The 14,774-nt window shown below is 34.7% G+C and overlaps 1 protein-coding gene across 2 annotated transcripts in view; it reads right to left on the reverse strand.

Moving 5' to 3' along the window:
- The window catches only part of DMXL1 (Dmx like 1), a 130,888-nt gene that overhangs the window by 78,119 nt on the left and 37,995 nt on the right, over positions 1 to 14,774 (reverse strand). For both annotated transcript variants that reach the window (XM_007455839.1, XM_007455840.1), the window contains exons 10-20: positions 13,117 to 13,329; positions 10,988 to 11,241; positions 10,193 to 10,877; positions 9,981 to 10,102; positions 7,181 to 7,270; positions 6,998 to 7,100; positions 6,738 to 6,857; positions 6,233 to 6,454; positions 2,413 to 4,098; positions 1,088 to 1,195; positions 248 to 417 (exon numbers count right to left, since the gene is read on the reverse strand). In XM_007455839.1, coding sequence (XP_007455901.1) covers positions 248 to 417; positions 1,088 to 1,195; positions 2,413 to 4,098; positions 6,233 to 6,454; positions 6,738 to 6,857; positions 6,998 to 7,100; positions 7,181 to 7,270; positions 9,981 to 10,102; positions 10,193 to 10,877; positions 10,988 to 11,241; positions 13,117 to 13,329 — 3,773 coding nt within the window. The remainder of the gene's footprint in view (positions 1 to 247; positions 418 to 1,087; positions 1,196 to 2,412; positions 4,099 to 6,232; positions 6,455 to 6,737; positions 6,858 to 6,997; positions 7,101 to 7,180; positions 7,271 to 9,980; positions 10,103 to 10,192; positions 10,878 to 10,987; positions 11,242 to 13,116; positions 13,330 to 14,774) is intronic.

Genomic DNA, 14,774 nt, shown 5'->3' on the forward strand with positions numbered 1-14,774 from the left:
GTTTTATTTTCCTAAATGTGTATATATATTATTTTGTATATATCAATAAAAAATGCTAATATATCAACTAGCAATTTAAGAATTAGAATATAAATTGTTAAAAATTATGCTATTTTGAAATATAAAGACTATTTAAAAGCATTTTACTGCTAAAAAAAAAGAGTAACAGGAGAGGAAATATGGAATATCATGTAAATAAACATGCAATATATATTAATTCATTTTTACACCAAAATAAAACACTCACCTTTTCTATGCATTTGCGTAAGATGCGGGTATTCCGGACCCACCACCCCACACCCATAGCTCTAAGTTCAGACCATGTGGGATCATCTTTCTGCATTGCTGGCAACATGTTCAGCAGTTCTTCTTCTGCTACTGAATGAAAGGCCCAGGCAAAATGACTACTGGACAGGCCTGAAGAAATATCAAAAATAATGTTTATAAGAAAATAAATATGATTACGTAATGATGATCAGAAATGTGTGTTCCATATTTGCAATAAAAATGCCTAAAAGTTTATATCAGACTCACAGAGTTATAACTGTTTGGGGTTGGAGGGAATATGGGGTTTTTTTCTTGCTTCTCCAAGTAACTCAATCATCACATCAATATTTTCTACAATGAGCATATATTTTCTGTAATTAAAATATATTTTTTTAATAAGATAAGGAAAAACGCTTATGGGCAAATGCCACTGTGCTGAGTCTTTCTATTCTCTAGTATGTCTGACATCCTTTGGTCAACATTTGTTGTGTGGATTTAATTCCATGGAATCAAAAAAGCACCAAAGAGACAGTACAGCTGGTGAACAGAACTTAAGACTGAAAAAACTCTGGAATCAGAATGCATAAATTAAGTTCTAGCTCCACCCTAACTAACTATATAAATTTGGCCGAGCTACTTAACCAGTATTTTTATGCAAAGAAGATGAGATGAAAGCAAACATTTTTAACATAAATTAAGGAAATTCAGAATGTGTCAAACTTGTCGGCATTATCATATCTGGGCAAAAACAAACTTAAATGTTCTTAAGCCTCTCTTCTACTCATCTTACTTCCTTTTACTAGATTATTGCCAAAATCACCTTGGTGAAGGAGTTGAGCTCGATAAGCTGGAAGAGAAGTTGTAAGAAAAGTATGAAGTCGAACAGCCAAAAGAAATTTTAAGCCACATTCATCAAGAGTTTCTCCACCTATAAAAAAGAAAAAAAAAAGGTATTTTTACTTGTAAAAACCCATTTCATTAGCAAAACACAAGTAAATGCTAATAATTCTGGCAAGCAGGGTATGTCACAGCACCAAATACAGGGACAAAACATTGTGAAACTGACAAAAGTTATCAGTCTAAATATTATCTAATATTTCTTTTTCCTATATAATTATACATTACAGAAAAAAGTTGTATAGTTAAATAATTGAAAAAATAATAAAGAAGAGAATGAATTGACTCAGTGTCTCTGACATATTTTTAATAATATAATCTCCTCTGACATGAATATTTTAATTTAAATGTGACTCAATTTTAAAATAGTTTAACCTCTGTAATATCCATATTGATTCAAGTCACATACCCATTCCAATAACTGCTAACACTGGAAGAAATGGCTATATGGTAAGGGGGCCTGATTTTTACTTTAAATGAATAAAAACATAAAACACTTGTAATATAGTCACATCAAAACATAGTATCTACTAATAATATTTCATGTCGCAATTCATGACCAACTTATTTTTTCTTAAAGTTTTAATTTTTATTATTGTTATTCTTTTTTCTTAAATTTACCCCACATTTTCCTTTCAAGGGGCGCATCCTACTGACATATCTGGTGCACAAGGCTACACTGTTAATCAGATCTTATTTGAAATCTGATGGGAATTCTACAAATTTATTCATAACTCAGGAGATTAAAAACAAAAAATGCTCTTTGCGTGAGGAAAAGACCTAATTTTATTAGGCTTGCTTGCTGCTATTCTAGGAAGGAGTATACCTTAATGTTAATTTTTTTAAAACCTCAATATTAAAAAATCCAAATTAACAGTGAATTATTACAATGTGAAAAACAAATGAAGGAGAAAGCACCTTTTATTTTGGGGTTTCTAAAGTAATTATTTATTAAGAATGTTAACTTTTGCTAAACTCAAAAGCAATTAGTTGGATTATTAACATTATTAAGTAGGTAAAAATGACTTGGCATAATGAATCTTTGTGTACTTTCTCAGAGTACTATGATTTATGGGGTAAATAATATATATTCAAGTTAAAACTACTGTGAAGGCAAGAATGATGATTTTAAAAACCTTCATGGCTGTCATTTTTACAGAAATTATTTAAGATTATTTTCTGTGAAAAAAATAAGTAAAAATATTACCATCAATTTTTTCTCTAATCCTATACCCAACTTAATTTTACCTTGGCTTCTGTCTCTGCTTTCTCCAATATCAGTGCTGGTAGTTGCAATTGTATCTGCTAAAGCCATCAAAGACATCTGCTCCATCCGGCTGAGTCCTGGTAAACTAGAATGAAGTAAGTGGCCAGAAAGAACCTGAGCATGCTCAGGACCAAAGTAAGTTGGACTGTATTGTGAAAGGTCAATAACCCTGGGCTTTGTATTTTCTTCATCTGTCTTTAACACATGACTATCAGTCATTAAAGCTGACATCTGAAAAAGCTCATCATAACTTTCTTTTGACAACTGGTTTGAGTTATTTAAGGTACTCTGATTACTAGATTTCTCCAAGGATGAGTAATAGCTATCATCATCTGCTGCAAGTAAGGCATATAAAGGAAGTGGAGGGACAGAATCGATTTCTGTGTAATCCGTATTTTCACTCTTGTTGAATGCCTGGGGGTCTCGAGTAGTACTTCCACTAGCACTGATGGTGAGAGACCTAAAGCGGCGCTCATGATTAGATTCAGCTTCATTCAGAGCCACAACTTCCCCAGCAATGCACTTGACAAGATGTGACAAGATGGCCTTTGCTCTCCGAACTTTGCCAAGATCCATGAGTTCCAAAAGCTGCAAAGGATGGTACTGAGGTAAAGTTGGGGAAAGAACATGAGCTGCTTCAAAAAGACCTGAATCTTCCATACCCACAGAGGGATCAAGCGCAGTTTTCTTTCCACAGATTTTCTGTGCAAGACTAGTCATGGATCGAGTCAGGGTTTTCTTTGGAGGATGTAATCCAGAACTTGATGAGTTACTCTGTTTTATTAAACTTATTATAGATGGAGTGCTCCCATTGTATGAATCTGTTGTAACAGGTTCTTGTTTAGAAGATGGCTGCCATTGGGAATATACATGCATTTCACAATCCATTCCTACCACCAGGATGCCATCCCGGACCCATGATAAAGAAACAGGAAAAGGTGGAGAGCCTTCTACAGAAGAAACCAAGTCCACACTTCGTAACAGTACAAATTTAGAAAGAGGCACAACTTTAGTACCTTCCCAGAGAGGAAATGCCAGGCTTTCCTTACCCGTCTGTTCTTGTACCTTGCCAGCCAGGGGTCCATACATAAAAAGTTTTGATCCAATTCCTACAGTCAGAATATGAGAACCATCTTCTCTAGACATCCAATCTAAGTGAACTAAACGCTTTGTGTTTGATGTGACACTCTCTTTACTGGATAAATATACCTCTTGTTTATTATAGGCCACTAAATTGCTATCAATACTAATGCCAGAATCCAACACTGTATTTAACTCATCTAAATGAACTGTCTGTTCAAGGACCCAGCATGAACCTCCTGTAGACTCACATTCAAAAATACTTACATGCATCACAAAGTCCTGAGAACATTTACTATTAGACGTAGGCTGCTTATATGCTACTGCTAAACGATTTGTGTGTGCACAGCTGACTTCTATAGGCCTACCAGGTACAGTTATACTACTATTGCTCTGCAGTCCATCTTCAATAAGTAACGGCCATTCTTCCCAAATGTATATAAGATCCATTTCTCCATTCTTTGAAGTGGCAGATTCTTCAGCTGTTACTCTACATCTCCAGAATCTTACTTTCTCATCTGAGCATGAAGTTGCCAATAAATAAGGAGCACTGCATATGGGATATATGGAAGAAGAACTCAGATGTCCTAAAAGAAAAATAATCCATTAAGAAAATGTGAAATTTGGTTAAATAAATCTGTTTTCTTGTACTAAAGGTTTTAGTCTTCTGCATGAACGAGTGTTAACAACATGACAATCAATATTTAGCTTAAGGATCAGCAAGATCAGTAAGACGTTTTTAATGACGTCAAAAAGGTACATAAAAAGGACATTATTGCCAAAACCTAGAGCTGAAAGAGAACTCCGTAATAATTTATAAGTAAGGACTCTTGACTAAATGTGTAAGTATCTTATGCCTAAATCAAATAGCTGGACTAAGGTAGAATTAGAAAACCTAAATCCTAAATCCAGCATTCTTTTCACAACTCTTTGTTAGCATTATATATTATTATAAATCTCATTTTAAAGATATCAATACATTTTTAAAAATTTGTCAATATTCACTGGCTACTTCTCGATAATATTTTTTAATACAATTTTGTGAATGGCTCATGCTTAACTAAGTACTAAGAGTCCTCCACGATTGAAGTGTATTTCATATAAATGATGCTGAGAAGATTCCTAAGTGGGACATACGTTTGCTTGGGCTTAATGTAATTACATACTCTTAATTTCCTAAATCAGGGGTTGACAAACTTTTTCTTAAAGGGCCAAAGAGTAACAACTAGGCTTTGCTAGCCACAGAGTCCTAGTTGCAGCTACTCAACTCCACCAGTGTAGAACAAAGCAGCCACACACAAAAGTAAACAAATAGGTGTGGCTACGTTCCAATCAAACTTACTTACAAAAAGGTAGGTGACCCATAGTTTGCCAATCCCTATCCTAGACTATTAAACATAAACTGCTAATCGTAATACAGAAGTGTTATACAGAACATTTATTATATTTTAAAAGCATATTTCAACATAAGTTTTTCTTTAAGTCCTCAAGGACTTAGCAGTACTGCATAAGGACACAATTAACATTGTCCATTAGTTTCTCTGAACTGAACAGAGAATAAAGAGCTTACCCTTCCCAAAAGTCTTGGTTTAAAAAAAAAATTCTCAAGACTAGGAAAAAAAGCTGTTATCACATGCTGTTTTTGCCAAACAAAACAAATTTTTTCTTTTGCCCTAGGCCTTCTCTTTTCTTCCAAACTCAACTTGCACCAAGGATTATTTTTAGAAACATCTTCAGTTTCTCTTAGATCTGCCATATAGTTTTTTTTAATAGAATTCAGTAGTGAACATTATACTGTTCTGGCTAAGGATAACAGCTCTTAAAACTATGTCAATACAAAAGTCATTCTATTTCAAACTTTTACTTGCCTTGCATTGATGCCTCTTTATTAAAATATACAAAAAAAACCCAGAATGTAAAAGTTATCAGGACACTGTTAATACTCCTGCTAACTTCACCAATTAGAAAAGATTAAGTACCTGATAATGTGGCAAACTGAAAAGCATTCAAAGTAATTAGTCAAAAGTGATAGACAAGTAAAGAAGACCAAAAACCCACACTGTGACTATGAAAATGAAAGAACTAGGTGATAAAAAGATGGATTTTTTTCTTGGTTTTCATGATACCATTGATACTTTGATCTTTTTTGTACACTGGAATCACCTGGAAGGCTTGTCAAAACAAGACTGCTGGGTCCCACCTCACAGCTGGTGATTTAGTAAGTCTAGGGTGTGGCCCAAGAATTATTAATTCTAACAACTTCCCAAACAATGCTGATGCTTTTGGTCTGGGGACCACATTTTGAGAACCACTGCCCTAAAGATGAGGATGACAAATATATATATCAGGAACTACACACTTAGAATCCTTCATAGCACAGAGCTCCAGGCAGCCAATACCAGCATTATCAAAGTTGGCAAATAAGGTGCAACCCCATTATTATCTCTGCCATGGAAACTTTCGCTTTGTCTTCACAAAAGGATAATAAAAATTTGTTTTGGAAATCAATATTTAAGACCACAACTGGCTGACAAATAAATGCCAGTCATCTGAAAACATAATAAGAAATTTAAATTTTTAATTTAGGGTACTTAAAGATATTCTTTCTATTTCTGTTTCTGTGTAGATTTTAAAAGTGGGAGTTGCACCTATTTTTAAATACACAGTAAATACTCATGCATTATGAAGTTTGATTAGTCTCTTTTTACAAAATTTACAAACCTGCTGACGGCTTAACACTTATTATCTCAACTCCTTCTGGCAAATGCAACTCTTGGCTATAAACCATTTCTGAAGACAGAGTCAACTTGCTGGTACTCTGGAGATTTGCTCTGCAAGCCTGATACTTCTGTGAAAAAGGGGATAAGATCTTCTCTGGAGAAGAAGAATAATGTTCTTCTGGCTGCCAAACTGCTTCAGATATTTTTGTATCTACTTTTTCATCTATAAAACATAAAAAGAGAACCAAAAACTGGGAGAGAAACCCTATAAACATTACAATTGCTACATTTTATAATCCAAAACTGCCTTATAAGACAAAAAATTAACATATTAATATGATTCTTTACAGCAAGAAAATCAGAAAATTGCTTTTTTCTTAATTAACAGAATAAACTATAATTATGCTCTCTCAATAAACACAGCTTTAAAAAATATCCACTGAACTATCTAACCATATATAATTTGTTAACCTAAGCCTACTTAAAGTTTAAAAAAAAAAACTCACCCAATGAGACAGGAATGGACTTCAAATGCAAATTCCACATGTGTAACAATGAACGGTTGTCTTGGGTGCACTCTATTACAGTTAGGTAGAATTTTTCCGAAAATTCATTAGGTGAGCTGCCTGTTGGTATAAATGGTGTATTTCACTACTAACATGGAAAGCTGAGATAACTTTATATATTATATAAACATTATATCAATTTATCTTTGCCTAACATACTCTACATTTTATTTCTCATTTCATGAAAAATTCTTCTTTACCTGCATCAGATAATATTCTGTCTTTTCCTAGTCTTTTCTTCTCAAGGTTATTCAAAATGAAGTCTTCTTGAAAAACATGAAGCAGCTGTGTTTTTCTGCCTTGCTGAATGTAAATAAATACCAATGTAAGTTGACATACATATTATTTACCTAATGCTAAGTGACCAGAAAAATAATACTTACAAGTTTGGTAATGGGATCTAATGCAATAATGCATCCTGGCCTGGCTGTTGACTGTTGACTTACGATGTTAAACACTTCACCAACATATTTCTGTTTTTGAAAAAATGGATATCTCCTTTATTAAACAATTAAAAAAATAGTAACAAATGACATAAAATTTCAGGCATAACAGACAAATAATAAATAAGTTCAGGTGAAACTAAATAAATTCACAAGTCCTTTTCATTATAAACATTTTACGATTTTACAAGGCAATTACACAGGAATGAATAGAGTTACAGCTCAGCTGGTGCAGAGAAAACCAAAAGCAATGCTTGGTAATTGTTAAGGGGAAAAAAAGTATTTTATATTTATAAGTGTGAAAGACTGACTTCAATCTCATGGAAATGTTCTAAGAATCAAGGTTTGTTAAGCATTAATTTTGACAAAGAAAGCTAAAGAAACAAGTTAACATACTATTTACATATGCTGATTTCTTGAGCCACTTATCTCCTGACTGCTCTAGTCAAGCTCACGTTGTTAAATTCAATGTTCATCATACTGGATCCATCAGCAGCATCTGATTCTGTTGATTACTCCTTCCTCCTGGAAATAATTTTCTTCATTTTGGCTTCCATTATACACCACACTCACCTCACTTTTAGCAACAGAATGCCCCAGGGTTCAATCCTCCTATCATTTCTACTTTCCAGCTATAGTCTCTCCCTCAGTGATCTCACTCAGCTCCACAACTTTATATTCTGACAACTACTTATTTTCTATCTTCAGACCAGGCCTCCCTCAAAACTCCAGAGACTAGCTTACTAGATCTCTTGGATATCAAACAGGCATTACAAAATTAACATGTCTAAAGCCCGGCTCTTGAATCTCCCTGCTCCTCAAAATCTGCTGTTTAGGGACTTCTCTGGCAGTCCACTGGTTAAGACTCCACACTTCCAATGCAGGCGGCGCAGGTTCAATCCCTGGTCAGGGAACTAAGATCCCACATGGCAGGCAGCGTGGCCAAAAAAAAAAACCCCAGAAAACTGTTATTTATACTTCTCATCTCAAGGCAAACCTTGGGAGTCATCCTCTTTTTGTCACACAAACCCCATATCCAGTCCAATCCTTACTATTCAATGTTCAAAACACATCCAGATTTGACCAATTCTTAGCATCTTTATCACCACCATTTCCTACCATTCTAAACCCCTTTGATTCTTTCCTAGACTACTGTAATAGCTTCCTGAATTGGTCTCTCTGATATCACTTCTGCTTCCCATGTCTAATCTATATAACAACCAGAGTGATCCTTTTAAAGCCTAAGTCAGATCATATCACTGTCATTCTCTTCACTAGTTTTTATGTCATTCAGAGTAAAAGTCAAAGTTACTCTCAATACAATCTGGCCAGGCTCACTTTGATTTTATTTTTGACTACTCTCCACCTCACTTATTCTGCACCAGCCATAATGGCCTCCTTGATGTTCCTTACATACCAAACATGCTCTGGCCTCAGGATCTTTACACTGGCTCTTCCTGAAATACTCTTCCCTCTACATATCGATATAGGTAGCTCTTTTATCTCCTTCAGGTCTTTACTCAAATGGTACCACTTCTGTGAGGGTTTTCCCTGACCAGCACTTTACTTGGCACTCCATACTACTTTTGCAACACTGTTTCTCTCCAAAGTATTTATTAATATATTTTTACCTTTTTTCTATATTCTTTCACTAGAATGTAAGCTTAGATTTTTGCCTGTTTTGCTCACATCTAAATTTCCAGCACTTAAGACAATTCCTGAAAAATAGAAGGCCCTCGAGAAATATACGTTTCTACTGTAACACTATATATGTTTTGAAAAACTTTGTGTTCTGTAAAACCATGCAATAAAAATAACAGGGAAAAATCAAGATGGGAGCAGACCACTGACACCTATGCAATTCTGTAACCAGAGCATTAACAAAGACATTAATTGATGGTTGAGAGGACAGTTTGACTCTCCTAAACAGGAAGCTCAGTATGGCTGAAAGTTACCTCAGGGCATATTTAAAAACACAAAAACCAAAAGAATGGAAATACTGGCTTGTTGGAGGTGCTGAGACAACGCAGATGGTGGGTTGCTATTAGCTGGGCACAGGAACAAGGGCCCTCTGTCATAAGACAAAAGCTTTGCAATGGTGTTGAAAAAACTCCTGCCTGTAGTGCAACCAAGCTGAAAGCTCTTTCCTCTTGGTTAAGATTAAAATTCCACTCCTGTTATTTCAGCTTCCCTTGCCTAGAAAAAAACCTGCAGATGCACCAACATTAATTCCATATTATACTGTCAGTAGTCCCCATTTATCTCTGAGCAAAGAAGTAAACAGTGGGCTTCCCTGGTGGCGCGTGGTTGGGAGTCCGCCTGCCGATGCAGGGGACGCTGGTTCATGCCCCGGTCTGGGAGGATCCCGCATGCTGCGGAGCGGCTGGGCCCATAAGCCATGGCCGCTGGTCCTGCGTGTCCGGAGCCTGTGCTCCGCAGCGGGGGAGGCCACAGCAGTGAGAGGCCCGTGTACCGCAAAAAAAAAAAAAAAAAAAAAAAAAAAAAAAGTACAACAGAAACACGTATTGTAGGACACTAGACTCTACTTTTGGAATGAATGAAAGATACGGTTTCTTTTTAAAGGAGGTTAGAATCACTGTAAGAGTAAAATGTGAAAAAAATTACTAAAAAATATACACATTTGATTACAAATTATATGTCACAATTCTAGAACATGCCCAATAAGTATAAAGTATCTAAAAACATATTATATTCTTAGCTTCAAAAGCCATTTACTTACAGAAATGTCAGGATTGGAAAGCTCATATAGAAGTTTCTTGGCATCGATAACTGCTTCATATAATCTCAGATATTGTCCATCACTTGCTACAAAGCATGCACTAGGAGAGTTGCAGTATGCACCTAGATGTATTTTAAAAACATTTGAAATTTAACCCTTAAGCAATAATGTCAGAAAATCTCAAGTTCTTAAATAAAAATCAGAATCCTTACCTAGACAATAACTGGGTATAAGAGTGGGCAGCCATGCCACATTGGAAAATGCAGAAACATGAAGAGAATTAATCCGGGCAAGCTCGGAAACACCTCCAGAAAAAGACAATGGCCCAACTGGATCTACTCTCCAAAGAATAAGCTCACTATAAACTGCATTGGGATCCTGAAAGGCCATGTCAATAGTGCTTTTATTCTGTTGTGCCAAAGAACATTCTTCAATATTCACAGCACCATAAGGTTCCTTTTGGTTATCAACATCTGGTGTCCTTAATGCGTTATGGTGTGACGTTGTCAGCAATAATGGTAATACTGAGTGACAAGCTAAATCATTAAGATGAAAGCGATGACCACAATATCTGGATTTGTGGGAAATACTGAGAACTGTAGAAAAGGCAGATTCCTCGGCAAAACTGACAAGCCATTGATTCAGGGAGCCATCAGCATGCTTTGAAATCATCATAACATTAGGGGTAAAAATGCTTAATTTTAAACTATTAGTTGATTTATTGTGACCAGAAGATATAAGCATTGATGTGGAACGTGTCAGGCTGGAAGTTTTTTGTTTCCCTTGCTGAATAGCCAAGTCAACATTCTTGGTACAGGCATACATCACTATGCTTTTACAGAGAGAGTTTGCATCACCTGTGGGGAAAGCTACAGGAATTCTGGAAACAAAGGACACCTAGAAGTAAGAAAGTAGCATTAGAATTCATGAAATTATATAAAGAGGTTTTACAAAACAGTACCCACATTTAACAAGAAGTAGCTCTCCAGAGATCATAAAAATAATACCTGTACTTGACGAAACATACCAGGCTGGTATTCATCCAGCCAATCCACATGCCAAACCAGCAAAGAACCATCCATGGGATGAATACTGAATAGCATGTCTGCATTTTTACTCCATTCAGACAGAAGGACTTCAATCTGATGATCAATGGCAGCTGATGGTAATGGTACAGAACTTGAATTTGGTACCAATTTATCACTGCCCAATTCCTTCTTTTCAAGATTTATTTTCAGATCATCAATACCATCATCGATCTCTATAAGCAAAAGGGTACATGAACCAAGTAAATACAATCAAGCTACTACTAAAAATTAAGAAATATCTTTACAAATGCATTCAAAATGAAAAACATAAGTTTTCATATAAACAAGAAATGGGGTTCCCTTTAAAAAATAACTTTGCTCCAGGAATATAAGGCCACGGAGTTAACTCAGTACTCAGAAGGCCTATAAGGCTGATTCAGTGGATTATTAGTAGAAGGACTAATACTAGACTGGAAAATAGGTAAACTGGTTTCTAAACCCAGATGTACCAAAATTAACAGTATTAGAAGTAAGATACAGTACTTCTCTGGACTCTAGTTTTGCTCATGTTAACATGAGGGAGTTGAAATTAGGCTGAATTTTTAAAATATATTATTGGAATGTAATTTGTACTTTCTTCATAATGTCAGATTCATAAAACCTAAGTCAACCACACTAGCCATCCTCTAGGTGTAAGCATTTATAACTGATATGACACCTTAAAGAAACTATTTTAAAGAAATACATTTTATAGTGCCTAATTTCCAGATTTCCTTCAACACATGCCAACTTATTAATACAAATAAATATGTATATTCTGACCTCCACATCCCAGCCCCTATTCCTGGTTAGGAATACAAAGCCTTTCTTAAGAGACTCTCAAAAAATGTTAGCTTGTTTACCAGATTTTAAAAATTAGTCAAGACATAAAATCATTAAGAAAAAGAAAAATAACTCAACAGAAAATTAGGCAAAAGGCACAAAGAGGCAAACCACAGAAGGGTTAACATAATTCTGCTCAATTTAACTCAAGAAAATTCAAAGTAAAACAAGACACCATTTTGTCCATATCAACGGCCAAAAAATAATAAAAAGATCCAGTGTTGGCAAGGATGTGAAAAAAGGATATCTGCATATACTTAGAGGGAACATATACTGGTAAAACATTACTAGATGGTAATCTGACAGAACTTATTGAAATTTAAAAATGCTTATACACTATGCTAATTCCCCATCTAGGAATCTACCTTACAGAAAAATTCACACAAAGATGAAGAGATGTGTTACTCTACCATTATCAGCATATAGTGAAAAACAATTTAAATCAATTTAAATGGCTATCATCAGAAAAAATGCTTAAGTTTTCTCTTGAGTCTCTTGACTCAGGAGCTGTTAAAAATAATGAGAAAGAAAAGTGCCCGTTACTGAATTTTAAAAGCAAGCTGCAGCACACTCTTTTCATTGAAAAATGAACTCCCATAGTACAACTTTTTAAAAAAACTACCTTTATGCATATATTTGTGTGAGCATAGAAAAGAATAAATCTGGAAGGACACTCATCAAACTTAACAATATGGAAACTTTATACACGCCTGTATTGTTTACTTTCAATTTTTTTTTAAAGGGGAACGTGCGATCTTGTAATTAAAACAAAGAACAAAAACATTTTTGATTTCTCTCTCTACTTGACTGAGGCTGAATGCAAACCTTAAGGCCCTAGTGTACTGCTTCTCAAACTTTAATATACATATAACTCACCTGGGAATTTCATTAAATTACAGATTCTTGTAGCTCCCGGTGGAGCCTGAGATTGTACATTCCTAATAATGACAATGCTGCTAGTCTGCAGATAGTCCTCTAAGTAGCAAGACCCTAGTGGCTGACAGAAGCATAAGTATGGAGAAGTCTAAGTCCCTATATCATCATCAGGAAAGAAGCCATCTGGAACAGGAACATCTACATTGGATTATTAAATGAGCTAGTCCAAATCTGTATTAAGCCACTGCAATTTGAAGTTTATTTCTAACAGTAGCTGGTGTTACCATAATATAAAAACCTTTGCTGTTTTAAATAAAACTTTATAATTTTTATCCTTCTTAAAGCTTTACCTTCATCAGATTTTACATCTGCCTGATTAGAGTCTTCTACACTCATCTCAGAAGATGGTTGCTCAAAACTTTTTCTAAGTTGTTGTAAAAAGACTTCCATGGACAAAGAAAAATGCAATTCTTTATTGTTTAGCCAGTGTACCACAAAAGGTCCACTCTTCTCTTCATTTTCACTTAGACTCAGAGACGTAATAGAAGGAAGAAGTGGAATGTCTATAAAGAACAACAACAAAAAAATATTAAGATTTCTATTATGCTAGCATACAAAACATCCATGTCTCTTATTTTTATTATTTACTGTTATATTTATCTTTAAACCTCTGCCATACATTTTATTTAACCTATAAATAAGACTCACAACATAATGGTTCACACAATTATTATTAATGAAAACAGACTTACATGGTAAATTTAATACACTTACTGTAAAGGAAATAAAATTATACATTCTACATTATATACCGTAACTTATTTATATATACATACATATACATTTTTTTCTATAATTTTTAAAAATATTCTCATTAAGAAATGTCTATAATTTTCAGACATGTTAATAGGGTAGTCTTCTTAATTTGTATAGAAACTTTCGTTAGAAATATATTTTAACCTGATCTACCATTAAAAATACCATCATTAAGTTGTCAAAGGAACCAGTGATATGTTCATCTCAACAGCAACAACTTTCTTTTACTTAACAGACTCTCATATTAACTTTTTTCATGACCTACCTATCTAATTCTAAGATAGATACTGCTTATTTATTAGCATCAAGATTGAAGTTAGAAAGTATGAAACTGAGGTTCCCTTATATTCAAGAAAAGCATTCAAGACAAGCCAACTCAGCTACAAAAAATTGTTCCTTGGTATTACTTTTGAAATCATTGCTAAGTATACTGAAGTACAAATTCACAGTAAATTGTGAAAAATGACAATCCTAACTTAATAGAGGTAAAGAAAAATTTGTCTATCATTATTAAATAAAATCCAAATCTAGATCATGCTGGTGTCTGCTGAACATTATAGGCTGGAATGGATTCAGGGAAGGTAAATGATTTTCTCCAGAGCAAATCTACTGATTTTTTTTAAAAGGAAATATAAACAATTTTAAGTATTTGTTCAAATACTGTCTATTGATGGACACCAATAGGAACAGTATTATAGGGGATGAATGGTAAAAGAAAGGATAGAAGAATCTTTTTCCTGGTGGGAGGGAGGGAGACGCAAGAGAGAGGAGATACGGGGACATATGTGTACGTATAGCTGATTCACTTTGTTATAAAGCAGAAACTAACATACCATTGTAAAGCAATTATACTCCAATAAAGATGTGAAAAAAAAATCGTTTTTCTGTCCCTTCTTACTGGCATTGGGTTCTAAGAGTTGATGGATATTATCTAATCCAAGCGCTCTGTTTATTACTATATATTCATTAGTATAATTATTTGATTAATATTTATCTGTCTCCTACCTAGTTATATGCTTCCTAAGAGCAAGGACCACACTGTTTTGATCACTACTGTATCTCCAGTCCCTACCACTATCTCCAGTTCCTATACTGGCACAGACTAAACACCCAATAAAACCCTTGAGGGGCTGAACTCCCAATCCCACTGTTCCTAGGTAGATACACAATAGTGTTAGGGTTTGAAAGAGTG

Source organism: Lipotes vexillifer, unplaced genomic scaffold (genome assembly GCF_000442215.2).
Source record: "Lipotes vexillifer unplaced genomic scaffold, Lipotes_vexillifer_v1.1 scaffold78, whole genome shotgun sequence".
In the NCBI taxonomy this organism is placed as follows: Eukaryota; Metazoa; Chordata; class Mammalia; order Artiodactyla; family Lipotidae; genus Lipotes; species Lipotes vexillifer.